Source organism: Scomber japonicus, chromosome 13, assembly GCF_027409825.1.
Source record: "Scomber japonicus isolate fScoJap1 chromosome 13, fScoJap1.pri, whole genome shotgun sequence".
NCBI lineage: Eukaryota > Metazoa > Chordata > Actinopteri > Scombriformes > Scombridae > Scomber > Scomber japonicus.
Window position 1 is genome coordinate 11,036,639 of NC_070590.1, and position 21,611 is coordinate 11,058,249.

The 21,611-nt window shown below is 40.4% G+C and overlaps 1 protein-coding gene across 9 annotated transcripts in view; it reads left to right on the plus strand.

The window, feature by feature from the left end:
* Nucleotides 1-1,635: 1,635 nt before the first annotated feature.
* The window catches only part of tcf7 (transcription factor 7), a 77,937-nt gene continuing 57,961 nt past the window's right edge, over nt 1,636-21,611 (plus strand). For all 9 annotated transcript variants that reach the window (XM_053332384.1, XM_053332376.1, XM_053332378.1 and 6 more), the window contains exons 1-3: nt 1,636-2,111; nt 2,528-2,597; nt 4,277-4,380. In XM_053332384.1, coding sequence (XP_053188359.1) covers nt 1,929-2,111; nt 2,528-2,597; nt 4,277-4,380 — 357 coding nt within the window. In that variant the 5' untranslated portion in view covers nt 1,636-1,928. The remainder of the gene's footprint in view (nt 2,112-2,527; nt 2,598-4,276; nt 4,381-21,611) is intronic.

The window sequence follows — 21,611 nt, forward strand, 5'->3', positions numbered from 1 at the left end:
GTTTGATAAGACATCAGAACTTCAAGTCTACATCTTTGAACTATGTTTTTTTTTTTCCTTCTTTCCCTCCTCCAATCAAGTAGTTGCAATAGCTAGCACTTTTGCTGTTTTGGAGACTGTTACAAAATCTGGGGGATGTAAGGACCAGCCAAAAACATGCTGTGCCTCTGTTATTGATGAGTGTGCTGTGCCTTCTGATGTTTTTCACAGAATGTCCTACATTTAGCTGTTTCTTGCCTGAGCTACCACTTTTTATGTCTGTGCAAATGAGGAGTTTTGTTCCGAAATGTGAAAACTACCAACTGAACAGTGTGACAACTGCTGCTACAAAAGGACTGCTGGGATGGAAGTTAAAAACTCACAATGCATAATAACTAAAGTTATAAACTAACTTGATGATGCTAAAACCCCAGCAGTTCCATCTTTGGCATTTTCAGCAATAACAATGTGGTTAGGCTACATTTGTTTTCTTTAGATGTATGTTATTTGAATTTAGAGAAGGAGACAAGACATGTGTTTATGTGTTTTATGTGAATGAAAAAAAAAGACCAGGCAGGTTTCACTCATAAGAAGAAGAAGCTGTTTCCATCACAGAAGTCAGTGCAGTCAGAGGTCTCTCTTTAGTAAACAACACATAAAAAGTGAAAGTAAAGTTGTGTTGTGTTGCTGTGTTATGCTCTATCACTTTTACATGATGACCCAAATATTACATGTTGTCATCAGCTAAAAAAAACATTTGATACAAGTATAGAAGCGAATGCATGTTTTTAAAAGATTTGCACTTTATCACCCCCACATGCTTTTTTTGATTTGTGTGTGTTTATTGATATATTTAATATTTCATGTGTGCGTGCTGATAATATTCCAAATTCAAAGTATATGATTGCAAAATAGAAGCACTCAAGATGAAAATCGTAAAGGTCAAAAATAAAGTTTATATCTTTTTTGTGAATTATTTAAAGCTCATTTTGGGATCAGCATGGACCAAAATGCATTGGAGAAGGGCATCATGAAAAATAATGAGGTGAATCCATATAGAGGGGGAAAAAACAATTTTTTCACAGTTTCATGTAAAAATTAATTTTAGCTCCTTGAAGTAGATCATTGTAATTTTAATGGCAAAAATAAGAGAAAAAAAGGTGCAAATTCTGTGCAAACTTGACTTTAGGATTATAGCTGAACCCCAAAGTAATGAGGTAGTAATAATCATCTCATATATCAGCAAATACGAAATAAAATGTGCATGAAAATGAAGTGAAATGAATAAAAAAATGGCTGCAACTGCTTTGAGAAATAATGAAGAAAATGGTGCACACACAGTAACTCTGCTTCCTGAAACTAGAGCAAGTAAATACAATCAACACAGCACTGAACAAAAGTCAAGATTTTTTCTCATAATCCATCCACATGCCTTAATATTTGACTTTTGGGGAAGTCTTGGTGTCCAGACACTGCACACTCTTAGCAGCCAGAGGACCGTGGATGGTGTGAATTCGCCCCTGGAAGTCATGAATAATGCCTACGCAGCCGAGCTCATGGAGGTGATGTCTCTTTAAGAGGCTCAACCCTCTGCCGAAACAATCGTACAACCCCCCAACAAGTCATCGGACCTGTCAATCATCCGGTCGGCGCCCTTTGATGTCGGGAGTCCTCGCCTTGTCTTGGGCTCAAATGAGCTGTTTGCTGTAGTAGGGAAACATTAGTCCTCTACCAGCCAGCCGGGGGACGCCACAGTTCAACTTTTTTTGTTGCATGTGGTGGGGGTTTCTGCACTTTTTGGAGGCGCCGTACACTGAGGAGATTTAACCGTAAAAAAAGTCTTTCTTTTTCTTTATTTCTACTTTTTTTTTCTTCCCTTTTTTTTTGGTGACATACACAATTTTTTTTGAAAAGTGTGTTAATATCGCTGGTGGGGGGGAGAAGTCGACATGCCTCAGCTCAGTAGCGGCGGAGGGGACGACCTGGGAGCGAATGATGAGATGATAGCGTTCAAAGACGAAGGAGAGCAAGAGGAGAAAATCCAAGAAAATGCGTTTACGGAGAGAGACCTGGCCGACCTCAAGTCCTCTCTGGTGAACGAGTCGGAAATAAATCAAAGTCCGAACGCAGCGGTAGGTGGCACGGAGAGAGTGTGTATGTGTGTGTGTGTGTGTGTGTGTGTGTGTGTGTGTGTACATAACATAGACACAGAGAGTGAGTGTGTGTGTGAGGAAAAGAGAGAGAGAGAGTGTTTTATTTTACACGCTGCTCACAAGCGTTGAATGAAACAAAAAAAAACACACACTCCAAAAAGCCTTCAGGGTTACAGTTGCCCAGATGTGTGCCAGAGGTTTTACTGCAGGACAGGGATGCCATATCATAGGCTATAGGTGAGCAAAAAAAAAACACACCATGAGTTTAGTGTAAAGTCTCTCTGGGACACTCGTTGTAGTTCGTTGTCATCAAGGTGCATCGCCCTTTCTTTTTTTTTCTTTATTTTCTTTTATTTTTTTAGTTTGGATCATTTGTGTTTCTTGGTCCTTTCCAGGCGGTCAGACGGGGACAGCAAGGCGAGCAGAGGGGCTTCCCAGAGAAACACCGGGAGCATCTCGATGGTGGTAAGAATACACACACACACACACACACACACACACACACACACACACACACACCTCACAGTCGCTCTCATCCGGTTTGAGTAGCCAATACTATCTCTGAAAAACAGCTGAGAAGCGATAAAGCCCCCCCCCTCCTTCCACCCCCCCTGCTGTGTCAAAGTAAAGGAGCATTTCGGTCACGGGGACACGTGTTGCTGCATTACAGTTTCAACTTCAAAGAGTTTGTTTTCAGGTGTACACTGCAAAAAAATGCCCATGGTTTGCCTTCATCATGTTTCTCTCTGGTTTTTATCTCTTAAACATCTATCACATCTTTAGTGGGGAGGTGTTTCCTCTGTGTCTGGTTCACATCAGCAAGGCTTCAAGAGATTTTCAAGAGATTTAAGTGGAAATCACTTGGTTTAAATGTCCAGCTTAAGAAAATTAGGTTGTGAAACATGGTTGCTTGGAGCCTTTTAAAATGTGGCTATTTCATCTTTTGCACTCCTATAAAGCAACATGTATAAAAATGTTTTCTTGATACTGTCCAGTTGTGTTTGGGTACGTTTCATATTACATGTTTTACACTCAAACACTAAACGGTTGACATGGTGAGGCTTTTCTTTTTTTTTGTAGTGTAACTTTTGCCAAAAGTGGGGTCAAACAGGGTCCTTTTTAGAGGTTTTAGCTTTACTTTCTTTTTTTTTTTTTTAAACAGTTGCCGCACAAAAACACAGAGCGATTTCTCTGGAAAAAGAAGAAGGCACATTTAAAGAATGTATACACGACAGTTTTAATTATAGGTGCAGTACTGCAGGCTGCACTCAGTTGTGCAACTCATTTCAATCACTTCTAAAAGGGAAAAAATGCTCTGACGTGGTGTTCGTTTGAGCAAAAAATCCTTCATCAAATGTGGATTTGCGGTTTCAAAAACATCTTCAAGACAAAGTGATGCCCACGGATCACTCCGATGCTGATTGCGTGATGATTTCGATGATGATTCTGTCAATTGAGTTCCGGGCCACGTGAAAAGTTTTTTGGCACCTTTTCGAAAGAGCTCGGCAATGACAAAATGGTTAGACTGGAAAAAAAAAAAAGTAAATGATAAAGGCCTGTTTGTCAGTGTGTGTGTTATAGCCTACAGACCAGGTATAATCTAGTTATAGCTTGACCCACAGAGAGGCCTGTGATGCTTAATATGGGTGGTGGTGAGAGATAAATTAACACATAGGCTAAAGGAGATCACGCCTCTAAGGCAAGGTGACGGTTGTAACGCGTTTGTCTCAAGTATTGTAGTCTGCGCTCATACGAGGATATAACATGTAGTAACTAGAACACTTGTAAATAGTTGACCTACTTTGTATGCACGTTTATTTATTTCAGGTTTTTCCTTTTTTTTGCTCAGAGATACATAGATAAAAGTTTTAGTGAAATAGTGGGAGTAAGTATTATTTTTTCATTTTAGTCATTTTTTTCATTTTCATTCTAAAAGTACAGGATGTGAATAATGTGTTTTTCCCATAGTCCTCTCTTCTTTATTAGTTTAAATTAACTATTAATTATTTAAATCATCTGTTGAATCCTTATTGAGTCTCGTCCACTCCAAACCTGAAGAGTTTTGGTAGAAAGTGTCAGCTGCTACTAACTAACATTACAAATAGGTTTCTAACTTTCTTTTCTTATTTATCATCTGACCTCAGTGTCGAAGCAGGATGGAGGCATGTACAAGACGCCGGCGTACCCGGGGTATCCGTTCCTGATGCTGCCCGACCCCTACCTCCCCAACAGCTCGGTTTCACCATCTGTAAGTCCACTTCTCTACTCTTCTGCTGCTGGCTCCAGTGCACCGCTCACTGTTTTCTCTCCTCATGCTTTCTTGTGTCAGTAGCTGAAAGCAATCAGAGGTCTTCAATATCCACCAAAGTAAAAGTCTCTCTTTGGACTTTGAGTGGAAGTTTGTGCACTTTAGATGCTATTTGTATTCTTTGGTTTCAAGTCCAAACGTTAATCACGTGGTTTAGTGCGTCTGGAGGGTATCTGGCTTTTTATTTGATGTTCTTTTTAAATAATTGTTAGTGTTGGTGGTGATGCTTTTGCAATAGTAGCAACTCAGAGAAAAGAAACCCAGTGTAAGGGATGGACATGTTTGAAGCCTGGTGGCTAAAGCTTCATCAGACGGTTGAAGTCTTAATGTTTATTGGGTCTTTTTGGGATAAAGGCATGAATATTTTCTTTTTTCCCTTTTTATTATTTGTATATAATTTTTTGTGCATATTGTCCAGTAGACTAGCAGCCTAACAATCAGTGGTGTTAGAAGCAGTGAGCATATATGGCCTTAATTATAGTCATTATAAACACATTATTTACTATTTAGCTTAATATAAACCCATTTGTAGCACTCTGCTGTTCTTTAAATAGCTCATCTGTTGATAACTCAGTTACGTACCTGCTGTTTTTTTCCATATTTTTTTTAATACTTTATTTATATTTGTGTTTTTTTGCAGTTATGCGACTTTAAATGTAATAATAAGGGATTGATACTGCCTAAAAAAAAAAACCCATGTATTGAGCAGCAGTCATGAGACAGATCTATAATAATAACATACAGCTCTGTCAATTAAGTGCAAGACACGCCTCCCTCCTCCCTTCAAATTGCTAAGCAGAAACAATCACTTTATTCCAGCACCAATACGTGAGCATGCTGCTTGTAGTCTGATGCAGTGGAGTTCGATTTAGGTTCAGGGAGAGAAAAAAAAAAAAAAAAAAGAGGCTCCTTCAGTGTTAGATCAGTTGCGGCACTGCAAATCAGTCACAAACTTTACATGTGTTCCGATTTGGCTTTGAACTGAGCTGTATCCCCCCCCACCCCCCCACCCTTCCCCTCCTCCCCCCCTCCTCCCATCTTCCCCCCCAACAACTCCCATATAAAATAAAGCGGTATTTAAAACAGAGTGAAATGAAATCAAAGCGCTGGAGCCTCATGAGGGGGAAACGCAGCAACGGAGCTTGTTTTTGTTTATGCCTTCTTTTTTTATTTTTTTCTGAAGTTGGAATATGATTGATGTCGTCATCGTTGAACCCGCTTCACATGACGCTCCCCCCCCCCCCCCATCTGTTTTTGTTGCCGTGCGTGAGTGACAAGAGGTTTGTCGCTGCCTTAATAGCTGTTCTGAGTGTTAAACCGCTAAAACAAACATCAGAAAAAGGGATCGTGGAGGGATTTCAAGTATTCAGTATCACTCATCCAACCAGCCAGCCAGACAGCCCTAAAAAATTAATCAGAAAATCCCTTCAAGTCAACCCATAAGAACCAATATCCATGGATAGGCTGACTAATTGCACCAAACATCAGCAGTTGTGCCTAATTCATTTTTCACGTGCTGTGTAATCCTGTTGCCTGAATTAACCCCCTGCTCTAGCAGACAAGACGTTGCTAAACAGCAGAGATGCCTGTTTGTGAGATCACATGTGCTCTAGGCTGATCTCATATTGAGGCACAAGTGACTGAGGAATCTGCTGTATCACAAAATCTGCTTTATGGGCCAGATTTTGGATTTTCTAATCACACCTTGAGTGTTTTTTTTTTTTTATACCCAGCAAGTTGGTCAAGGAGGGCTGGGGGGGGGATTTTTAAAAGGGTCATTTAAGGGTCAAAAAATGCTGACTATTGTTACAGGTGATCTACTAGTGAAATGATTCCTCTGAAAATACCCCTAAGTTCCCAACATTTTCTTTGTGGTTAATGGTAACATAAGCTTTCATTTTAAAAGTCATGGCCTCCTGTGAAAGTTCTTTGCTCAACCACAGTGGTACACTCTCAGGAAAGTTTAAATGTTATCTAATAGAGCTTAAAAACAATAGTAGAGGAAATGGTTTATGCATGTTTTGACATATTTATTCCCCTATCTTTTTAGAAACTTCTAGAAAAAATGTGTCACCAGGAAAAAATGTTGACTTTTGTTTTTTTGGTTTTTTTTTTGGAAAGAAAATCTGACACAACAGCAGCTCTGCTAATGGTTTACGAAAGAGGCCCATACATATAGAGGCACATAGAACATGCATATTAGTGCCTCACAGGACACCGTACTTCCCCAAAGTCTGTTCTTCATAAACCTACACACACACACACACACAGTGATTTAGAACATCATTGAATGAGGCACTTGTACGAGAGTGCATATTTCCTTAAGCATCTTAATACTCATCGTTGCATAATACAGCGCATCCGGCGTCGTGTTAGACAAACACGGTGAGAAAGTGTGATGGTATGTGTCGCTCATCAGTGTGTCTCCCCGCTTACACGCTTCTCTTCTTCTTCTTCTTCTTCTTCTTCTCTTCTTTTTTTCCTCTTCTCTTCTCCAATCCTGGAGTGCCAACCGCAAAGCCTCTCAGAGATTGTTTTTGTTGAGGGTGGGGTGGAAAGAGAGAGAGGGGGGGGGGCACTGGTGGTGGTAAGATAAAGAGCACTTTCTTCCCCCCCCACCCCCCTCACCACCACCACCCCCCCCTTCACCTCCCTGTGTGTCTTGGAGACTCCACACAATGCTCACTTGTTGCTGCCTTCCCTTGTAATTAGCCCGCTGGTTGTAAGGCGGTAGCGGCATATCAGGCCCCCGTCTACCTGCCACTTGAAAGGGTTGAGAGTAGTGGTTTAGGGAGTAGAGGGATGGTAGGGGGGGGGGGGATTGAGGGTTGTTGGGGGGGTGATTATGGATAGAAGAGATGGATCGGAAACTATAGGTCTGGGGAGACTGACAGAAAAAAAAGAGAGCTGTCTGGTGTTTTTCTAGTGTTATGGTGTTAATGCGGGACAAGGCGACACATGTTACGTCTCGTGTGTGTGTGTGTGTGTGTGTGTGTGTTCGTGTGTGTGTGTGTGTGTGTCTGCTGTCCTTCTGTGCCGGCATTATGGATGTGAAAAGTTTCACTCTTTTAATACTAGTTCTTTCTAATAATGGCAATTCTTGGAAGATGATTATTTTATTCACTGCGATTATTCAGTTTGTAAAATATATGTGAAAAATGCTCATCACACTTTCCCAGAGCTCAAGGAGATGTTTTCAGATTGCTTTTTTTTTTTTATTCATCTGACAAACAGTACAAAGATATTACATCTAACCCTCAATGGAAAACAGACAGAAGCAGCAAAGAATTGCTTTGGAAGAGCTGAAAGCAATGAATATTTGGCATTGTGATGATTCACTTCATAGTCACACTAATAGTGAGCATGTCGGCCTTCTTGGTTAACTTGTTTATTCAGTAATAAGAATGTAGAGACCAAATCATCCATCTGTCCTTAGCAGATGATTAATGCTGTGTGTGTGTGTGTGTGTGTGTGTGTGTGTGTGTGTGTGTGTGTGTGTGTGTCTGTGTCATGCTGTAGGAAAGCATTTTTCAAGATAAGAAGATTTATGTTTTATTATTTAACAAATAACCACTCACTCTGATTGTATGTGCTGCATTTGGAAATACATAAAAGTCAAATATATCTCTAATCAAGCTTTTCAGATGAGAAATAGTTTATTCTATTACTGCTAACAAGTGTTTTACTCTGTTTACTGCTGGAATAATAAGTAGGTAAATATAAATAGGTTGACAGAACACTATTATAAAAAGCTCAGACATTCTCCAGCTTCTCAAATGTGATCTCAAAGATTTTATATGAAATCTGATATCTTTTGGGTTTTTGGATTGTTGGTCAAACAAACATCTGAAGACACGTCACCTTTGGCTGTGGGACATTGTGAGCAGGCAGTTTCTCTGATGTTTTTGTATGATGGTGTCAACTGTTTAATCTCTCAGTAGATTAATGGATAATGAAAACAGATGCAGCTCTTATTTTTTTATTTTATCAGTTTCTATTGAAAAAAAAGTGGCACATTGTTCTTGTTTGTTGAGAAGCTCTGATTGTGATAGTCTAGTATTTAAGTGGGAAACTTACTGCTGTCACATGTTAAGTTGATCAAACAACATTAAGAGCAGTTTCTGAAAACCTTAGTGTGTTCCCGTAAACTCACGTAACCTGTTGAAGTCATTGTGAGAGCATCAGCTAAGTGTACTGAAAGTCAGATGTTAATTGTAATATTTGTCTTTCTGTGTTTCCCTCTCCTCATCAGAGTGAACCATGTGGCTTTATCTCTCACTGTGCATGATGGGTACTAATCTATTAATTCCATGTTTCTTTCAGTTTTTTTATTAGATTAGTTTAACTTTTGCGGGAGGTTAGAATGATAACCTGTCCCACCCCGACACTCGGAGGTCACATTTATATTTCATAGAAGAAGAGCACATACCCAAAGCTGCTGTTATTCAATGAAGATTTATACATTCTTCCAGTTCACACCAGCTAGATTGACTACTGGGACGTTCCTCTTCCTCTCCACACGGATAAATCAAATCTCTTATTGTTCTGGTATTAATGTTAACATCTCATATGAAAGGAGGAGAGAAAAAAAAAGCTTCTAATCTCTGTTGAGAAGCCATCTTTTATAAAGCCACTGCACATTTTCTGCACAGATTCTCCTCCTTATCCCATTCAGAGATAATGCTCCTATTACAGCATTTCATGGGACATTTCACTGTTGTTATATTAATGTAGATATCAGCCGTCCTTTCAGAGGAAGTGGCCAAAGAAGGAGATTTGTGGGATTCAGAGATAGGACTAAACTCCCTCAGCTTGTTGTCTTTGGATAAAGCTTTATCCGGAGTGTGTAAGACAGTGCATATTGTGTGTGTGTGTCTGTGTGTCTGTGTGTGTGTGTGTGTGTTGCTGTTCAAGTTCATTACACTAAGTAATTTGTATGTATCTAAGGTTTTGGCATGCTTTGTGTGTCTTCATCTGCATGTTTTCTCCTCAAGTTTGTTTCCTCAGGCTTGTGTTTTTATGCAGGGTTCATGGTGTGTTTTGTGCGCTAATGTTTGCTGGGTGTGTGTGTGTGTGTGTCTGTGTGTGTGTGTGTGTGTAGCTAGTGTGTGAGACCTTTGCTGGCTGTTTGTGTGTGTGTGTGTATAATGCTGTGGATTACCAGCAGACTGTTTTTGAAGGGATCATGAGTCTTTGTCGTCTTGAGGAGTCAAACCCCAGCGGAGGAGAAATTGGCAACAGCAAAAAAAAACTGGAGTGTTTTTCTCTCTCTTCAGCATCCACCCATCTTTCTCCACTCTCTTCCTTTCCCATCTTCCATTACTCTTTTTAGTTTTTTATGTGGTTTGTCATCATCTTAGCTGGGTTCTGTATGTGTGTGTGTGACGTAATGTGAACAACTTCCTGTCGCTGCTTCATTATTTGTTTTTATTCTCTAAGATTATTTGACGGTACTTCTTGAACCATATAAGTAGGAGGAGGTGATAGGAGGAGAAGTGACAAAGCTCAAGAGTTCCCATTGATTTTTGAGCCACAAGGGTGAATGAATGAATGGAGAACCTGGTTGTCGGGAAGCATCTGTCCCGCTGATGTGGTTTTGGACAAACTATTGAGTCTCTAACCAGCTCAGGAATGCCGTGCTGTATAGCTGAGAAAACACACATTTCAATATGCTGCTCTTCTGCAACATTATTAAAGTGTCATGAGCTGCTTTTTGGTTAATGCTCGATGATGGTTTGTAAGGAGGGTTTCATAGAAAGTGGAAAGAGTAGAAGTAGATAGAAGAAAGAGAAGACAAACGGATGGATGAAGAGGAAATGTCTTACTGCTCTTTTGTGGGTTTTGGTATTAATCCCATGACCAGACTTTTTAAAAAATGATGTATGTGTTGGCAGAGATGACTAAGAGCAGTGTTTCCCCTTCAATTTCTGATGTTAATGTGTGGTAATACTTATTAATAGGAGGCAGACTTTTCTAGAAATTAATAGATTTGAACAGATCCAACTTAACACATGAGTGTATTCTGTGTGGGCTCCTGTCTGCTGCACCCCTGCCTCACACTCTCCGTTTTGACTGTTCCTCCCTTATTAATATTTAAAGTTTAATCAGTCATCAAAAAAAGTGCAGAAACATTTCCACATCTTACTGTAGACCACTGTGTAGTGAACACCTCCAGAAGTTGCACTTCCTGCACCTGCTTCACAATAAAAGCCTTTGAAAGTGATGCTGGTGGAAGCTGGTGGATGCTTTTAATGTGAAGGGCCACCACAGTAATGCTATAGTGGATAGTGGGTTTCAGATAGAAATAGGTGACTGCAGGTTTAAAATAAAGTTGTAGAAGAAGTCGTTGTTGCCAGTTTGGTAATGGAGATTGGTGGGTTGAAACTTAGTGGGCGACCCACCCACCAAAACAAAAACAAGGGCTTCAAATTTTTCTGAAGTGGCCAATGACTCACAGGAAAGGAGTAACTGGTGGTTAGTGGTTAAATTTTAATAAGGCAAGTATTTCGACTAGATTTCAATCAATCAGCTTTTCCTGTACCTCTCCTCAGTGTGTCTGTTCGCGTGTTATGTTTCGTTTTTTGGATTTTTAAGTTTGCATTCAGAGCAGCTTTAGCTTGTTTGCGGTAAAAGCAGATTTTGCCTTTTTTTTTTTTTTTTTTAAACCCGAAAATGACAAAAACTAAGACTTAATGTGATGCATTGTGCTCAAGCTTCATCTGATTTTTTTTTTTTTCTTGGCTGTGTGCTGTTCATTGTCAGAGAGGCTGTGAAACTACCTATGATGTGGAAGCTGTGGTCACACAAAAGACGTCAACAAGCTCTGAAGACAACATGCCGCTCTAAAACGCTTTCCCACTCACTGTTCCTGGACACCTTCTGACGGGCTTACTGTATTAACCGCTTCATTTGGGATAACAGTAAAAAAAAAAAAAAGTTTGTTTGAAAACATGTAAACTTAGTCACTGGAATTTACAAGTTCAACTGCTGTAAACGTATGAAGAGCAAGCGTCGTCGTCTAGTTTGGGGGAATTTCCTGCTCATTTCACATTTCATGTCACACACTGAAATTATAAAATTGACAGGAAGAGTGTTGAGAGGCAGTTGACATGTTTGGGAAAGGTAGGGGTTAAACTTTTTGAAGACTTTTGAAGCATCTCGGCTTTCAAAATGTCCCTCCATGACATTCTCTAAACCAAACTAGTGATGTCAGAATTTTCTGATCATGCTAGGAAATAAAAGTTTTACTGACAGCCTCTTGTATTTTGGGGGGGGGGTTGTAAAGTGTTCAGCCCATAAACTTTTTCATCATGCCTCCTCCTTGTATCCATTCAAACATCAGCCGCTCATGCTAACAAGCACCCCTCGCCGTCCCCTTTTTCCTCCTCCTTGTATCTCCCAAATAATACGAGTGCGATCCTCCAAGATCAAGGGAATGGCATGTGTGTGTGCAAGTCTCTAGGATCTTGCCACTTCCTTGTTTCCCATTGTATTGCTGTGTTGACAGGGGGGTTGTTCAGCCAGTCCCTAGTCTCTTGGTAAACAATGGCAGCAACACAGGCTGAGGCCTCCATAATCCCCCCCCCTTCATACAGACCCAGGGGCTGGGATGAGCAGCACTGAGGCCTCCCTGCCTCTGACTGGCTACGATAAGGACCCCGCCGCTCGGATTTAAGAGGCCTAAAAGAAAAGCAGCTTTCACTAGCAGGCAGCAAAGCTTCTGTCGGATGAAAACCTCGCATCTCCAAAGGTGTTGTTTGACAATAGTTTTTCTTAAAAATGAAGAACCAGTGTCAAGTAACACTTATCCAATTCTTCATATTGTCCAAGTCAAAAAAGTGATTTAACAAGCTATCAATGGTTGAGCTATAAGTAAGAGCGCTATGGGGACTGGCAGAGTCTTAACTTGCCATTGTTGAAATGCATGTAAGTGCTAGATTATAGATGTATAAAGTCTAAGATTATTGAGTGAAAGGAGGATGATGATTGGACGACAAATCTCTAATATTGCTCTCAGCCAAACATGCAAAATCCCTTTTTTGTTGTTGTTGTTGTTGTTGTTGTTGTTGTGTTGGGATCACAAGAGAAGAGGAGAAGTTTCCTCATTCACGTCATGTGTAATGTTTAAAATAGTTGGTTTATTCTGTATGTATTATATTAATAGCAAGAGATCAGATCCTAATAGAATTTTAAACCCTGGAGATGCCCTGCAGGAGTAAGGTTTCTGTATCGTTATCCTTCATATGACTTCAAAGGTTGTTTATTTGAGAGAAATTAAATATCTTCAGTTTTGTAAAATGCAAAATTGCTCAATGATTTCCTGACCTGACAAGATCAGGAGAAAAACACAATGATGCTTCTGATGTCTTACATACTCTGAAACATGCCAAGTTTAGTCGTTGACATGAAGGAAGACGTGGAAAACTGTTGACAGGTTGCTGAATTTATTTCCAGTGGGGGAAAATCCTAAATCAGGGCTTTTTGCTGCAGTGAGAAACATCACAAACGTAAAGATAATTACTAAATAACTAGGTGTGTTTGTGTGTATGTATGTGTGTGTGTGTGGTGAGGGGAGCAGGGGGCTTTTTGCTCACAGGTTAACATGTTCAGTCTGTCTCAGGTAGACTGAGGGCCCCAGCTGCTTCGAAGAGAAAGAGACAGGAAATATGACTACTAGATCAAAATAGATAGAGACAGATATATAGACTGTATAGAGAGAGAGAGCTTAAAGAGGGAGGGCTAGAGAGGTAAAGAGTAAGGGGAAGGGGGGGCGGGGGAGGGGGAGATTAAAATACAAATGACCATAAGAGAGTCCTCATCGCCCCGCTGGCTTTGAAGTAGCGGGCTGTGAAGGCACCTAAGGAGAAACTGTTCAGAGGGACTATTTCAAGAGGCGGAAATGTTTAAAAAGAATATCAGAAGAAGAAGAAGAAAAAAAAAACCCTTTCAGATGGCCCCGAGGTGTTTATACCTGTAATTATTCATCCACTTATTTCTTTCCGGAAAAAGAGGGAAGGTGCAACCGAGGGGAAACGGTAGAGCAGTAAAAGACACAGGTGTTGGCAGAGGAAGTGTGGGTTTGTTTGATTGGTATTATTAACTCTCTTTTTCTTTTTTTTCTTTTTTACACATTCAGTCAAAAAATAAAAAAACTACATTGAATTAATTGTGCTACTCTGTTCAAGGAAAAAACCCAACAAGCAGCGATGGAGACGGTTGGTAACCTCCATGTGTTACCATTAATACAAGTGTTTCTCTAAATTAAGACCACATTTCCCATAATCCCTCCCACGCTTCCTGTCACCAAGAGGATGCTAGAGGTCAAAAATGTTGGAGGATGCATTTTTTCCATCAGCCTTTAATTTTTGCCACCATCAGCCTCTGAAATGAGCTCCAGCTTCATTTTTAGCGGTCACCATCCATTTCCATGCTGCAGAGTAATCTGCTGTGCCTTAAAGGAGCAGACTCCCAAAGAAAAGACTCTTTTAATGAATCGACAAGGGAATGATAAGTGGAGTTTATTTCAAAAGTTAAAAAATGAATTGTAAATGAGACATCTTCTGACATGTTTGAGAAGGAGCACAGTGCCGTAACATCTGCTCCAGACAGTCTGACGGGGCATTTTTATGGGTTTCTTTTTCCTTCACTTCACTGGTGCTCTCTCTCTCTCTCTCTCTCTCTCTCTCTCTCTCTGTCTCTCTCTCTCTCTCTCTCTCTCTCTCTCTCTCTCTCTCTCTCTCTCTCTCTCTCTCTCTCTCTCTCTCTCTCTCTCTCTCTCTCTCTCTCTCTCTCTCTCTCTCTCTCTCTCTTTATATGCTGTGTATACAAGTTGTTTTACTGCTGGGATGGGAGGGTATGAAGAAGAGAAAGAAAGAAAGACAATCAGAGGAGGGAGAAAGAGAGTGGATTTCATATCATTTTTGCATATCTACTTTTCGAGGGTGATTTGAGTTTTACATCAACAGGCACTTTCAGTTAAATAGCGAGAAGTTACATTTGAGCCAGACATGCAGATTTTAATAGAAGGGGAGTCTTCAATGTGTGTGTGTGTGTATGTGTGTGTGTGTGTGTTGCAGCATTTTGCACACAGGTGAGTCATTGGCCTGTGGAGCGAAACCAAACAGGGTTTCTCCTGTATCATTGTTTACAGAGCAGGGTTTCAACCAGAGCTATCCAGGGCTCCCAGATGTGTGTTCTCAGCTTGTAGTTAATCAACGACAGCATCGTGTCCGCTCATTTGTACTACACACATGGTTTGTTGATTGTGTGAGAATAGGAAAACAATAATAAAAAAAAAAAAAAAAAGTTTGCAAAATTGGTTTTTAGCTCCACTTTAATAAGTCTGATACTACTGGAGCTGAAATTCATGCTGATTGATTCCTGACAAAGCAATGTTCTGACCTATATCATCTCAGTAGGGCTAGTTAAAAAAGAAAACATGGCTTCACACAACACATACAGAGTGTGATGCACTCAAATGTAATCGCTGCACCAATGTTATTTCATGCAGGAAGTTCACCACGCAAATCATTTCCTGTTTTTATGTTTACAAATCAACATTTTTTTTTATGTTCTTAGTTATTGCTATAATAATGCTTCAGAATCAGCCCAAGTTAAAACTCATGGAAAACCACAATTATTCAACTTGCTGTGGCAGTAAAGAGAATAGAGTGTAGAGCATGCAAACCCCAAAAACATTTGCAAGTGTCATCTGTCTTTTAAATATAGACATTTTTATTTAATATGTAACTATAAGCCATTCAAAAAAAATACTGTATCTCTGTGACGTTGTGTTATTGAAGCAGCTGCTTTGTTTAGCTTGTCAGACCCACGTCGTAGAGTTTGTAGGTTAGTGTGCCACGCTCTGTAACAACCTGTAAACATGTCAGAGCCCTCCTCCCTCCTGTAGCCCTGGTCAGTGTGAGTTTCAAAGTGCAGCGTCAAAATAAATGGCTCCAACAGTCTGCCCGTCTGGCCGTCAGCGTGCACGTGGAGACACAGAGTAGGTTTAATAGTATTTGAAGTAGTTGTTGCATGGATAGTGTCTTATTAAAAACATCCCCGGTGGTTTAAACATGTTTGTTTTGATTGAAATAAAACCAGGGGAGATTCAGGGTCTGACATAAAACTGGGAAATCCAGTTTCTTTTAAAGGGTTCACGGTTGTTTTGTTTTTGTAGCAGATCAAGTGATACTCCGGTGAAGATACATTGTGTGTTTGTCAGACAGGGTTTTTTTTTTTTAAAGGAACCATGTGACCTATGGGAATTAAAGTCTTGTTTCATTTCCTCTTCATTACTGTTAATTATCAGCCCGTTTAACACTTCCACAAAAAAAGGCACTACCTCACCAGATTAGTCGAGGTTTACACTCCACACACAACAACTCTCTCTCTCTCTGTCTCTTTCTCTCTCTCTCTTACACACACACACACACACACACACACACACACACACACACACACACACACACACACACACACACACACACACACACACAATCAGCCCGTACTTTCCAAACAAAGGAGATCATGTGTAACATCAGCATCATAAGAATAAGTCTCACACCATGACATCACCATGTATGTTTATTTTGTCAGAATGTGATTGCCAAATCCCAAACATGTTAGAAGCAAAAGCAGCAAATACTCCAATCTGAGAGTCTGAAATCATCAAATGTCTGGTATGTTTGCTTAAAACAAAGGACCTTAACTATTGATAATCACAATCAGTTTTCTGATGATCAATCAAACAAATAATCATATTGTAGTTATACCCTTTAATGTGGTCATGGCGCCACATTTCTGCTTCTATGAAACTAGTATGATTTAAACAATACAAAGCTGTACTAGAGATTTTATTTTTGGTTTTTGACATTAATGCAGCAGAGCAGTTAAAAATATGCTGACAAAGCATTTTTGAATTGAAAAACGTACAATTCAATATTTTCTCAGTGACTGGACTGGACTTCCATTTATGTATCCACTGAAATGGAAACAGCACATATGAATATTGGTCTTTGCCATATGCTCTTCTTCTTTCATCTGTCCCTGTAAGGAAATGTATAACCTGTTAACACGCAGGGATGCATGTGTGTGTGTGTGTGTGTGTGTGTTCTCAGTTCTGAGTGTGACTTACTTCACATGTTGTCGTGGGTTCGTGTGCATGTCTGTGTGTTTGCAGTGTTGATCTGGAACAAGATGGCAGTTCTTGTACGTGTGCAGCTTTGTGTGTTGTCCAGTCGGTGGGAACGTCTTGTTCCAGTCTGAGCTGTCGGCATCATGGTCCACTTAAACTGGGATTGTTTTTATTATGTGTGTATCAACAGTAATTTCAAAGTCAGACATAGTGATGCATTTCAGCTCTTTTAGCTCCAGTTGTCCTCTCCATTGTCTGTGCACTACATAAGGACTCTTCAAATGCAAGCATGGTCATGGGAGATTTTTAAGACTGATGTTGATTTTTCGAGAAAGTGAATTGTTTGAATCCCATGTAGTTTGACTGGAATACCTGTAATAACCAGTGAATCAGCACAATGTCCAATCTAGAGTCTGAATCTTTAATAGGTGTTCATCTTTAATATACTTACAGTAATTAAAGTAATACTTCTGCATTTTGCTTATTCTTATTCTTACAAGATAACACAATCTGCTTAAAGCTCATAAATGAACGAGTTACAATCTATGTTGTTTGTTTAATTAGTCTAAAAATAACATCGAAAATGGTGAAACATGCATCATCATATTTTCCCAAAGTCCAATGTGATCTATTTAAAGGTCTCATTTCGTCCAACCAACAATCCAAAACCTGAAGATAATCAGTTTACTATCATGAATCTTTGTTGATGCTGATTGGCTCTTAACCTGTCTCATGTTACAGATTTGATCTCAGTGATGTGGTGTCAAACGGAGGTGTTTACCTGATCACTGACTCAAACACAGAACATCAACAAAATCATTTGGTAGATAACATTTCATCATCCGGTGTGAGTAAAAACACCTATATTTGGGGTGTTGTTAGTAATTGATAATATCCTGTGATCACTCATCTCACCCACTAAACCACAGCCTCTGCAGCAGCTGACCTTTATCATCATGTTAATGCACACTTTATTAAAATAGTGTGCATAAAAATAGTCAACTAAATGAAACTCAAACCCCATCCTCCTCCTCCTCCTCCTCTTTCTCCTCCTCCTCCACCCCTCTCCACCCCTCTCCACCCCGTGCCCGTGGCTCTGCCCAGACCAGCTGGAGCCTCCACAGCCGCATGAAGCAGCCCAGCACACATGGCTGTGATCACACACACATGCGCACACACATACACACACACACACACACACACACAGGAACGGTAGTCTAATCCTCCCTCATATGATACTCATCTGGTGAGGGGAAGGAAACAGCCTTCATACGTTATTCATATATAAATATACATATGTACATAAATGGATGCACTAAAGTCCAACTCACCACTAATACTGTGCTTAAACATATATAATATAGAGATCACACCCACACTTATCACACAGAGAAACAAACTCATATACAGTAAATAGTCCCATCCCCACATACACTCATAGTAGTATAAGCACACACAACACACAAGCACCATTAAAAAAAAAAACCCTCCAACCTGCCTGAAATAAAAACCTCAGGGCTCTTTAAAACAAAAGAGAGGTTTGATGAAGAGAAAGATGAGTTAAAGAGGCACATAGGCTGATCGGTGTATGTGGTGTCTAAGGAGCACCTTGAGGGAAATTCTTCAAATTTTGCACAAATGTCACTTTGACTCAAGATTGAACCTGACCTAACAAAAAACAAGAATTCATGCATGTTATGACTATGTTCTACACAAATGGCGTATAGGATAAAATGATGAAGTGATGACCTTTTTATATGCAAAAGGTCAAAGGTAAACTTCATAGTGATATCAGAATGTTGTGCGATAGCATTTTTCTGGCGATTATGCAACGGCATAACCGAGGAACAGAAGTGGAGATTGTGTGAAACATCCACATTTTAGTATTTGTAGCTTCTTTGCAGCAACAACTATATCTGAAGCATCGTCTACTGTCATGACTACAACTTTATGTTCTGTCAGAATCTGCTTTTTTTGGCTAAGCATGTGAACACATACAAGGAAAATACATTTACTACCTTTTTCTTTAAGTCCTTCAACAGGTTTGTGGAGGCATACAACCACACGGGGGTATATCTGATAGTTTTAAAGCCATCAATTGAATTAGGATGCCTTTGCTTAAGAACTGTAACAAGTTTCAGATATTGGGTTGTGTGGTAGGGGTGAGTGATATCGATCAAATCTTACCTCCCTCACTGAAGGGTTTGATAAGAATGAAAACGGTGTGAATGGTATACTCTGTCCCATCGCAGTCATCAGATCTCACCTCTGAGGGAGATCTTAGAGTGATTGTGGAGCATTCGCCACCACCACACCAGGAAAGGGAATATTGGTAACTCTGGGAAGAATGGTGTTGCTGAAGTGACCGTCACCGTGAAGCTGTGGGGTTCATACACTCAGAACAACGTGGATGATTATTGACTGTATTAAACCAAATCTAGGCAAAGCTTCATGTGTCTTGCCTGCAGCAAAAAGACACAGTGTGTAAATTGGACCACTGTGTGGTTACCAGGCACATTTCTCCTCTTTTGGTAGAACATAACCTACCACCAACACCTCAAACCTCCGCACTAAGCATGTTACAAACCAGCCTGTTCAACCAATGTGGAAATGTGGTATCAAACTCCCAAAAACCCAACAATGTTGTAACAGAGTGTTACTGTGATTAGTTAGTGTAATTAGGGCTGGGTTAACGAGTATTTTCATTATCGCTTAATCTGCTGATTGTTTTCTTGATTAGTCAATTAGTTGTTTGTTCTATAAAATGTCAAACCAATGAAAAATGGTTTGACAATTACTGATTTTCAAATTGTAATCCCTTACTAGGCATGGGCCGGTATGAGATTCTGGCGGTATGATAACCATAAGAAAAAATATCACGGTTTCACGGTATGGTGGTATTGTGATTACAGCTCAAAAATGTTCCTAAAAGGAAGAAAAATAAAGGCAGACATGTTCATTTAACACTGTAATGACAGTGTGAGGGGTCGTGATACTCTAAACCTGAGGGATTTCTGACCAGCTCTTTCTGTCTTTGATCAGACTATAAACAGCTCATACCTTAGGAACGGTAAGACAGAAAATTTGGCGGTTTCGGTTATCGTGGCTTTTTCAAATCGCGGTATACATTGAACACGGTTATCATCCCATGCCTATCCCTTACACTACACATTACTGGAAAAAGTAATCACATGACAGTAATGTGTTTTTTTGGCTAATTCAAGGCGTTACCTGAAATATCAAAGTTCTCATCACATCCCAATACTTGTAATACTTCCTCACTGTTGAATTCAGTTCCCTAACACAGCTGGAGATATTAACGCCTGATCCAAACTTTGGAACAAGGAAATGAACTGCACAGGAAACACAAGCACCCTCTTCCTGGTTTTTCCCACAATGCACTCTTGCAGTTGCTTAGCGTGTTGATGCTAAACTTGTCTAAGGCGGTATTATTGATTTAAAGGAGTTACATCAGCAATGTTAAAGTGACGACATTGTGCCTTTGAAGGAGAGCATAGGAGGAAGGAAATTGGTCCCAAGGTGAATGTGTGGCAGCGTACTGCCAGAGGCGTGTCCGCTATTATTTCTTCATTTTCAGTAAGCACGTCTGGTTTGGCACTGGGTCCATGTGTTAATGTCATTTTTAAGCCAGAAAAAGGAGAGGGAGGAATTCCCTCTTCAACAGGTTTCCTCAAAAGGAGCTCGGCCATGCGTCAAATAGATTTCCTACCTTTGTTTCTCCCCTTTTGTAGATTGGGGAAAGCCACCCATCCCCACATTTTGCGGTTCTGGAAACCTTTTCCGCTGGCCTACAGTACAGGCAGAAACCCCCTAAGGGTTTCCAGAGATGTACGGACACAGACGGACACGCGATGAGAGCGTATTTGTTCCTCCGGCCTTCATCTTATGATGCAGAGAGAAGACAAAAGACGTGGAGAAAATGTTTGCTCCCGATAATTGCGTCAAGATTTCATAACCGATGGGCCGATGGAATGGAGAGGAGAGGAAGAAGAGGTGGCCTTGAGGAAAGGAGGAGGGGGGGGGGTGTAGTCTCGACAGAGGAAGGGAGGGTTCGAGGGTGGAGAAGAAAGGGAGGCTGAAGGAGGAGTGAAATGTAAACAAGAGTCAAAGTCACTGACAGACAACAATTAATATGCTTCAGGAAGTACATGGAGCTCATGAAACATTTCTAATCAGTGTTTTGGGTGTGTTTAGGTGTGTGAGAGGGTGTTTCAGTGTAACGTCTCGTGCGAGCATTTCTCTGAGCCAGACTAAAAACTAGAGCAACCGTGAATGTGTGCTTCGTTTGCAGCGGTTGTGTATTATGAGTGCGTGCGTGTGTGTATGTCTGTGTGACAGTTTGTGGGCGTGTGACGGTGTAGGTGTTGTACGTAGTACAGGACATGTATGTGGGAAACACTGTATGCACACACAAAGACAGATGAAAGGGAGGAGGTAGGTGGGTGGGTGGGCAGGAAGTGAAGAACAAAAGAAACACTTCATCTGATTTATCAGACGTGTACAGATTGGGCTGATCAGATGGAGGGAGAGATGATGGAGAAAGAGGAGAAAGTGGTAGTAAAAAAGCAGTCGGAGAGAAATTGAAAGCGGGAGTGTGAGAGAGAGAGAGAGAGAGAGAGAGAGAGCACAATGGAGGAGGAGACGATAACTGCAGTAGCGGAAGGGAGTTAGCAGTAAACAATGAGAAGCTTGTAACCGCGTTATGCACCTGGTAAAACAAAACCACAGCCTCAGTTGAAACAGACTCTGACACCTTAAGAACACCTTTAACCGTTTCACCACTGCACTCAAGGAAAAGCAATACAAATCCAGGGCTAATTTTAATTCATGAAAATCCTCTTCTTCTTTTTTTTTTAACTTTCAGTAATAGGAAGTGGATGTTGATAGAGGAAATCAAAGCAGGCACAGACAAAATCTGACTGATAGATTGTATTGGTTGGTCTCCACAGAAAGACAGAACACCTCTTATAGCTTCTGTCATATATTAACATCGGACTTTTATGAAATATCAGAC